This window comes from Protopterus annectens, chromosome 1.part0, assembly GCF_019279795.1.
Source record: "Protopterus annectens isolate FY-2018-M chromosome 1.part0, PAN1.0, whole genome shotgun sequence".
Classification (NCBI taxonomy): Eukaryota; Metazoa; Chordata; order Ceratodontiformes; family Protopteridae; genus Protopterus; species Protopterus annectens.
The window spans coordinates 182,414,161-182,424,022 of record NC_056725.1 but is presented as its reverse complement, the minus strand read 5'-3'; the positions used below and the strand labels follow the sequence as shown (position 1 = coordinate 182,424,022).

The following is a 9,862-nucleotide window of genomic DNA, read 5'->3' as shown; positions in this document are numbered from 1 at the left end:
GAGTAAGGGTCGGAGCCGACCCTGAGATCTCCACCGGCTCCAACAGCACCTGCTCCGGCGGCGAAGCAGTCGGAGGAGGAATGGCAATGGGTGGGCCAAGGTCATCGGCTCCGAAGCCAACTGGGTCGGAACGAAACAAATTTTTGGAAGACTGGGGACTGGAACAGTCTTTGGAGCACCCTGTCTATATCGAATCTGACATTCTCAAGACCGAGAGGAAACAGAGCGGGTTCGAGACGGCCTCTCCAACGGCCCCAAAGGGCTAGGGGACCGGCTCCGAGGCGACGGGATGAGTAGCGGCGCCGAGGAATACACACACCAGATTCCATCGGTGCCGAGGTAGACTTCGCGCAGAGGAGGAAGTGTCTGAGCGGCGACCCTTGTCGGCTCCGAGCAGTGGAGCCGGCGAAGGTGACCCGCCTCGATGCCCCAGCCATCGGCTCTGAAGCCAGAGGAGTCGATACTGGTGGCATCGAGGCAGACTGTTCGACCTCGGCTCCAAGTCTTTGGAGCCGAAGGAGAGGCCTGCCTATGTCTCTTGGCGGTCGGATCCGACGGACTGGTCGGAACCGACGCCCTTTTCTTTTTAGCTGGAGAAGGAGAGGATGCCAAGGCTTCTTCAAAGGAAGGTTTGATTAACCCCTTAAGAATCAATTTATTTTTCCTCTCCTGGAGGACCCTTGAGGAAAAAGCGTGACATACGCTGCATGACTCCTGCAAGTGTTTTGCACCTAAACAATACACACAGAGCGAATGATCGTCTGTGATAGACATTTTGAAACCACATTTTGAACATTTTTTAAAGCCCGAAGGCCTAGGAGTCTGAGACATTATAGTAAACAATTCCAGTAACTTTTGACAGGAAAAAATACAACTACTGATTTACTGATGACAACCTAAACAAATAGGCTTACAGTTATAGCTTAAGATCGCAAATGACAGGGAACTCTGAAACCCTGTAAAGTTTTAGAAGGGTTGACTGACCGGGAAGGCCCTAGATGAAGGGGGGGCCGAAATCAAACTCAACCCAATCACACAACAAGTTTTCACAATCCAAACACACACAATAAGAGCGTTAGCCGTTAAAACAGCTTTTGAGACAAAAAACAGCAAAAAACTGACAGAAAAAGTTAGTTAAAATAACTACTCAGCCCAGCCAGCTCGAGACCACGTCTTCGCAGGGAAGCGGCAAACGAGATCTGGGGGACTGGTAGTGGTGCATCCTGGGATATAGTAAGCTCAGCCAATAAGAGACTTTGCTCTTTGGCATAAGCGTGCCGAGTCGGAGCCGAGGGATCGGCTCCGAACCCATCATTCAGAATGTAGGCGAGATAGGATCACATAACATCATCTTTTTCTTTATTCTGGGTATTTGTGCACCCAGCTATTTTGTTTAATACTACCTCTGTCCAAGATATGTAGTCTTGGTGAGGTTTTGTAAAAAAAAAAAAAAAAAGTCCACCTCGTGAAGACACTCACCAAGACTTGAGGATAAATTAAATTCCAGCAATACTACTCTGTTTGCTGATTTATCATGTCTCTGTTGGGACCTTCTGCTGGGAGAATGAACTGCTGGACTGTCAGACAATAATGCAGCCCACCAGAGGGGCCCTTATTCCAGGACTGTATGTCTATGGGTAGGGTAGGACTATCTTGTATGCAGGAAATACTTTCTTCCGCATAACTTCTCAGCCATCAGACTTCAGTCATACCTTCTTAGCCACCAGGCCCATCATATGATTGATGGTAGGAATCACCTAAGTGGTACAGTGGACAGCCCTGAAGGCCTCAAAGTGAAACTTCTCATCAGGGGATGGGGGGTGGGTTAGTGGGTCAGGAACTCCTGAGCGAGTCGGACACTTTGCGGGTGGCAACAAGGAAAAGTACCTGCTGGTCCCGATGTGGGAAGTCCCAGAAAAGACGATAGCTCTGAAACTTCTCTTCCTGAAACACATACTGGGGAAGGAGCTTCTCTGATGGGAGTAGTGATGCCAAAATATCCACCCTAGATACAGATGGGGAGATTAGATGAGACCTATGTTAATTTCAGCCTTTACAAAAGCAATCATCTTCCTTTCCCAGTCAAAATCAGAGGTGCTCAGGACTGACCTAGTAAATCTCAAGACAGACGTGGATGAGGGATGAGAGGAAAGCTCTCGTCTTTTTGGGGAAGCAAATTACAAATAACTGACCTTTGTGTGGGAAGGCTCTAGCAATGGAGACAAGGAAATCACTGAAGAAATCTATGCCAAAGCCATAGAGGAACAGCCAGTCTATAATGGAAAAAGAAGAATCTCAAGCCGGAGCTTAATCTGACTTTTTTCCTCTTCTCATCTTTCTAATTTTCTCAAGCTTCCTCTTTTTTGTCTTTATCACTGTCTTTGCTTTTAAGTCTGAGGAAGAGAAAAAGTAAGACCCTTCAGAACTAATTTTTCCTCTCTCTCATGGAGACAGTGAGGGCCAAAGCCATTAAAGATATCACAAGTACCTGAAAACGCTCCAGCCATAGGGATTCCATGTGGAGGTTGTGAATATCCCAGGCAGGAATTTATGACCACAATGAATTCATTTATTAAAACCCTTGTCCATAATGAAGAAAAACGTAATCAGCATTATAGAAACAAAAATGTACCACAACTACAAAAAACGCAAGATAAATACATTACACTATGGATACATAGAGAAAAAAAAACAGTTAAGATTTTTTACTTTTTTTTCTTGTTAAGATTTTTTTCCTTTTTTTTCCTTGTTATAACATGCTCAAGATGGAGAAAAATGAAAAAAAAAAACTGTGTAGAAAAAAGGCTCAAGGGAGGGCCAAGAGGAGCTAAAAAATGTTTTTTTAAACTAGCAGTTATCTGCAAGATGGCCAAGTGATGCTGACTGCTGAAGCGGCAAATCAAGACCTGAAGAAACAGAGAGGACAGAAGGATGAAGGGAGTGGAAAAGGAGCTAGAGCTCTTGGGAACAGTGATCAATTACTGAATAAGATCTTCCTGGCAACAAATATCCCATAATTCGAAGGGTATACACGGGATAATATAAGATGCAGTAGTTATTTTTTTGTGTGTGTTTAACACTCAAACAGAAAAAAATAGAATTTTCATATATCATCAATACTAGAGTAGAAAAAAAGTGATTAAAAAATACAAGGTACATTTTGTTTTATTTTTAGCTGGTCCTTTTACAACTAAGTCAAATTTGGCAATGTTTTTCCAGTATTAAACACAAAAGAACATAACCGGTTTTTATAAAAAATATATCTATTTCTTATTACAATTACAAAGTACAGAGGTCATTAATATCAGAGCTGTGTTGTTGTCAGTCCTTCTACAACATGCACAAAAGACAAACAGTATTGATTTTGATGACACACTACCACTGTAGATAACCGACCTAAGTATTTACCTGTATCCTGCAGAACTGCGAATGTAGTGCAGAATCAGATGCAAGATCACCACAAGTAGGAATTTTACACGACACCATAATAATGTGACAATAGGTCCCTACTAACAAAGTTACATCTAAAACACCGTTGCTTCAAAAACAGCCATTTACATATGGAATATTTAGAAGGACCACACATCATAAAATTACAACCTCCACATCTTAAAATAACTGTGCAATGCTGTAACATTGATTATGATGTAAAACAAGGCACAATATTTCTTCACATAAAATCAGATCACATCACTATTCATTAGTGTCACAAGTCGGCATCACAAAAGCCTACAGCTGTGGGAAAGGGGACCTGTTTTCTGTGGTTTCAGTTGCTGAATCCTCTGTCTGGCTAATGTGCCAAGTTTCCTCGCTTCCCATGTCAAATCCAAATGATAGGAAAACTGATGACACATACTAAACAAGAATGAATTGTAAATGACCATCTCAGCTTAGTTGTTGCAACCAGGCAGTGTTGTCCGTACAATATTAGAATCCACCAAGATCCAGCACTTGATAGTCACTCAAATGAAAATAACACTGAAAGATAATTTCTGAAAACTGAACAGTTTGCATTTTTCACTCCCTTCCTGATTTTCCTTTACAGTTCTTTCCACACTAACTCCAAGCGTAAACTTGAATGAAGTACCCTCTGGAACCATCTTCTCCCTACATGCTATGTGAGCATAATGCAAAGTACTCCGAAGCTCAGTCTCATCACCAGGAAGAATGCAGCTCAGTCTTATCACCAGGAAGAATTTGCTTAAACATAGCCTCTTGCACAGGCCAGGAAGAATCATGGGGTAACATATTTCAGTCTTCTTATACTATTCTAGGTACAGCACAAGTGCTTCAATTTGCACTGATGAAAGAGAACTAGGGCATAACAGCACTCTGACACAATAATTGACCACTTCAATTTGGAATAACTAGAAGGTAAAACATGGAGGTGTTGAAACTGTGCAATATTTAAGCTCATTTGCTTTTGCTTTGACTGTCCATGAGCTTCTTTTTAAACATCCTGTGTGTTTAGAAATAAAGCCAAACAGGCATTTTCAAGTCTATTGTCCAAATTAATATAAACATCTGTACATCACTAATAAATAAATAAATAAACAGTTACATAACAGACTCCTTCTCACAAGAAGGGAGGCCTTCCAAAGTGACTTTGAGGTCTTTTTTGATAAGTGGAGTGCCTTCTTCTTCGGGTTCCTTGGTAGCAGCAGCTGGTTCCGTTTTAATTTCATTGAGTTCTTCCACTGGCTCTTTCTTTTCAAGTCTGTCAGTATAATGCTGTAGCAGCCCGGCACCAAAAGCATCACCTTCTACGTTGAGAACAGTACAAGTGCGGTCTCTAAAATTAGATGAAAAAAATGAATTAGCCTCAACAGCTTACACCCACAAGAAAGATTGTCCTGTACAAAATGAAGCTCTGCAAACTTACCTTTTGTAAAGGTTTTTCATTTACAGTGGACCCCCCCCCCCACCAACAAAAAGTTGCAATGCCAAACACTGTGAACCTATTAACCAGTTAAATGAATATCATCTACCGATTGTACTCACTTATTTCTAACAAATGCCACCACGAGAGCAGAAAGACCAAACATCCCAATTGCTCCAGTGTATTTATTAAAAATATAGAATACCACTATAATACCAAGATATAACAACATTTATTTACTGGGAAATTCCGACTGGACGCAGGTCCTTTTTCAGCGGATGCCCGGGGAGAAAAGCTCCACATCATGTACAGGATAAATAGAGAGATACAAAGTTGCAGCAATAGTAAACATTACAGGTGGTTGGCTTTAATACAATAACAAGACATTGATTATTAACAGTATATATACAGTAAATGTTGCAAGTTAAGATAGTTTCTTGTTGTTTATAATATTAGTAACAAAGTTGTCAGACAAGATGTTAAAGTATGCAAAGACAACTAGCTATTTCTGACTGTGGTTAGCAGAACAAACACAGTGGTTAGTAGAACATAAAATGATACATAAAAATCGCAACAAATTCAAATGTGCATCTAACTTCAGATATATTTATATATATATATATATATATATATATATATATATATATATATATATATATATATATATTCCTTAGCAGGATCCTTTGGTTCCATTCTTGACCAAAGAGATTATTTCTTTATTTCTCTTGCATTTTTTGTTTTAAGTGCATACCGGATGTTTCTAGTTAAGGTTTCTGGATTGAATACATTAATGTTATTAAATCTTCTCAAGCAAGTTTCATGTTTGTTTCCAGATAAGAAATTATTGCTCTTTTCACTGCTAATATTAACAGGATAAATAACAAGTCCGTCTTGCTCAAACTTTGTATCATCCTATGAACCAAAAATAACTGACCCTAACTATTACCTCCTGGCCTGGCTAAATCTCATTACAAATCTCTTGTAAGTGTAAACCGTTGCACAATCTCAGAATATACAGGACCATTCTCCTACTTTGTTTGCGACAAATCTCTAGCACTTTGAAGTCTGTATTCCTTGGATAAAATTTCAGAGACCGAGAACAAAAGTATTTAAACAAACACGGTCATCCAAAAATCTAAACTTGCTGGATCTAGTGGCATAGCTAAGATTTATGATTAAACCAATTTTACTCTACTTTACGTATGACAAGCATTCTTTCTCCAACATCTTCTATAGTGTTCTCTTTTACCCTGGTGCCCAACAAGTCTTTATACGCCTGACTTGCCATCTCTCTTTCCCCATCTAGCTATGACCTTTAACACCCACCTAATCCAACCAGGCCAATGCTTTTTATCATAAATTGTTTATAGTTTAAGCTTCTTTGGTCTAGCCAATAACAGCCAGAACAAAGTTTAACTGATAACTTGACCTCTAACTGTATCTCAAAATTGTTTCCATGTCAGTAGAGACCCACTATTACAGAGCTGTTCCCAGTATATCGAGTTCCAGGCATCCTTCTGATCCGGTTTTCCTTTGGTGCTACAAATCAGATTCCCTGACTGCCCTTAACTTTTTTTTGCCAATTTTCCATTCTTGTTTCGTCATTTTAATGTTCTACACTACTTCTGTCACTACCTCCCTAAGTCCCTATTCATTGTTTTTCTGAGCTAATCTTTTCTATCCTATACCACACAGTCCCCCTACTTCATCCATAAATAAATTCTACCCCTCCACCCCATAACTCAAAGTGAGTACTAAATGAAACAACTTCAACCTAGTAGCCATTATATACAAATGGCCTGGCACTCCAATTCAACCTCATGTAGAATGTAAAGTTAATATACCGTAACAAATTCTAGGTTTTAGGTTCTGCCATAAAAATCTCGATGACAGTCTCTTTAGGAAAGTAGCAAACTCCTTCCATGGTGCCACCACAAAATCTTCCAGTATGCTGAGGATCTCCTTATATAACAGCTTTACTTATGCTCTTCGTGCAGGTCCTACGTACTCTAGGCCTGTTTAGAAGGAAGTACTGTGCTATCAGTCACGGGGCCAGGTTACAGTCATACTAACAGAACTAGTTTTTTTACTCATTGATTTTATTGCCAAAGATCCTTTAAAACCACAGTAATTCTGATAATATCATGTCTTCATTCTTTGCTACCAAATAAATTACAGGTCTGCAGAGAATGAGATTTTGTATTCCCTTTCCTGCACCATGTACCATGTAAACATACTCCCTTCATAACTGCTAAAGGTTGCAAGGTTAAAGCAAACAACGAGGAAAGTGATCAGCCCCATCTAGCTTCCCTCTGTATCCCAGTGGATTTGAATATGCAGCTCACTACTTCTATTGCAGCTGTAAGCTCCCTTACACAGTACCACAACTAAGTTCAGAAATTGTTTTGGAAATCCCACATAGTACAACACCCTAAATAAGAACTCCCAATCCACCATGTCAAATGCTTTTTCCCCAATATTAGCAACTAGGAATGGATAAGACTATTCATTAGCATCTTCTATAAACAGGAAAGTGTTTATCAAGTTATAAAATGTTAATGCCATAACAAATCACATTTGATTCTCACATATAAGCTGTGGAAGAATTCAATTTTGCTACCCTATTAGTTATTATTGAAGTGAATAACTTGTATCTGTGCTTTAGGATGGAAACCAGCTTATATGAATTAGCTTCATTTGGACCTTTTTTGTCCCAGGAAGGAGGAATCCTACACTAACAATCTGATTCACAAGTTCTGTGAAGTCTTACACAAAACTCTCCTCTTTTCACTTATCCCCATACACACCTCATCTTAAATGATTTCTTCCTTTGTCTCTGCTCTTCAGATTTGTTTCTACTTTATCTTCAGTCACCTCTTCAGTCAGTTACCTTTTATGTTCAAGTTAAAAGTTTATCTACTTGGATAACAGTCATCTTGATATTCTGATGCATAATATTCTGTAAATCACAAAAATATCAAAAGGTGCGACACAGCAGTGTCCATTTCTTGTGCCAGCTATTTTACAGACTGCCCTGTCATCTGTCTGCTGCTTAAGCTGGACAGTCAATTATTTCTGGTTAATCAATCACAAAGTTTTTAACTCTGAGGGTTCTTCTTCCTTTATTCCTATTATACTGTTTTAAATTAGTCTAAATCTTCTTTAAGCACCTTTACTCTCCTCCTCTCCACATTTCCTGCAGTCATACTTTCCTGTGCTCCTCACATTTCCTGCAGTCATACTTTCCTGTGCTCCTAATATTTCCTGTTGACCTCACCAAAATTAGCATTCATGATATTTTGCTGACTTATATTCTGGACTTTCAAGAAATCTAATAAGTCCCTCAATTTTTTTTTTATTTTTTTACCATATTTCCAATACTCTTTGGGCACCCAACTCCTTTATCCTTTAAACATGGTGCCAAGACTGTTCACAAATTCTTTCCCCTTCCATAGAAAGATTCATCCTACATAATCTCCCTACGACCTCCTTACCCAAGTCAAACTCCATTAACAAAAGGAGCGTGAGATTTGTTAATCCAACTGGAATGAGTCCCCATTCTCTACTTTCTCTCTGCTGTTTGGTCATTATTATATTATCTAACCTTCAACAATTTTGCATCTTGACCTTGGCATCCTTTGCCCCACGTATATCATCACAACGATCACTGGCAAGTATCTAGACAAAACTTTGCCTACTCCACTGACTGACCCTGCATTCTAGGTACCAAGCTTACTTTGTCTCTAGCGCAAACTAAATTCCAGTACCCTACCCACAAGGTGACATCCTCCTGAAATTATATCCACTCTCTAGACAGACTTGCCAGTATTTGCAGTTGCCATGGAGGGTGGAGGAGCAGCAGTCTATTAACAGAAATTAGAGGATCTGTCAGTTTTTTTGATTGCTATATACCTGCCTTCCTCATCTAGCCTTTTTACAGTAATTTAAAACGGCATCCCTTTTCTAATCAATGACATAGCCTTCAGACCTCTTGCGCTAGCCTGTTTATAGCATTTACAGTGTTTTCTGTATGTTTTTCTGCTGTTTCCTGAAAAAAAAAAAAAAATATATATATATATATATATATATATATATATATATATATATATATATATATATATATATATATTCTCTTTTCCCACCTTTGCTGAAATAGATTAGTCCAGATTTCAGGTTTTGCTGAATTCTGGACTGTGGAAAAAGTTTCCTGTGTTGCCCATATCCTTACTTGGATAGGAGGAAGCTTCTCTGTTCACCAGTGAGAGTGGGGAGCTTTGAGCAGCCTATCTGTCCCTGGAGGAGTGGTCTCAGCCCTGAAACTAGTAGCGTATTGGCCGTTTTGGGTCAATTCCTATCTCTATCAGTTTCCCTGCTTTAATACCCGCATTTGCGTGGTTTTGCACGATTTGCGCATAGCGCGGCATCGGGCAGTGCCACTTAAACGGGTTTAAACTCTTCCCGGCTCCCCAAAGTCTGCTCTTCACTTTTTCCCTTAGAACTGTTCTAAATCTCAAAGTAAGCACTCTATTTTCATTCTAAAGCCCTGCAGTTGCTCATATAAGTAATCTTACAAGTAAGCACTAATAGTTGCTCGTATAAGTAATCTTACAAGTAAGCACTAATAAACTAAAGCACTACACCCTCTTATACTCCCTTTAACTACTATTGGTCCTTTTTGATCAGTCAAAAAGTAGTTCCTTATACTATTCTGGCATGTCCAAAAGTCAGTTTCGGGTTTACTCTCCAGTCCAGCTGGTGAATCTGGGAATCTTGAGGCAATGTTACAACTGCCTTATGTACACAGACCACCCTCTCCTCCTCTCAACAAGCTCAAATATATGTGAGATGCAACTATATAGCCAAACTGGAGGCTGAGCTCTCTCAACCCAGTACTGTCGCAGTCAGTCAGGAGGAGAATGTAACCACGCACCACAAATCCAGTCTCACATAGACCTATCGCAACAGCAAACCAAACACAAACGC

At 39.6% G+C, this 9,862-nt stretch overlaps 1 protein-coding gene across 1 annotated transcript in view; it reads right to left on the bottom strand.

The window, feature by feature from the left end:
• Positions 1–3,147: 3,147 nt before the first annotated feature.
• SLC1A5 (solute carrier family 1 member 5) overlaps positions 3,148–9,862 on the bottom strand; it is a 73,709-nt gene continuing 66,994 nt past the window's right edge. Inside the window, exon 8 of the mRNA XM_044055625.1 lies at positions 3,148–4,792. Within this exon, the coding sequence (XP_043911560.1) occupies positions 4,558–4,792 (235 nt within the window). The 3' untranslated portion in view covers positions 3,148–4,557. The remainder of the gene's footprint in view (positions 4,793–9,862) is intronic.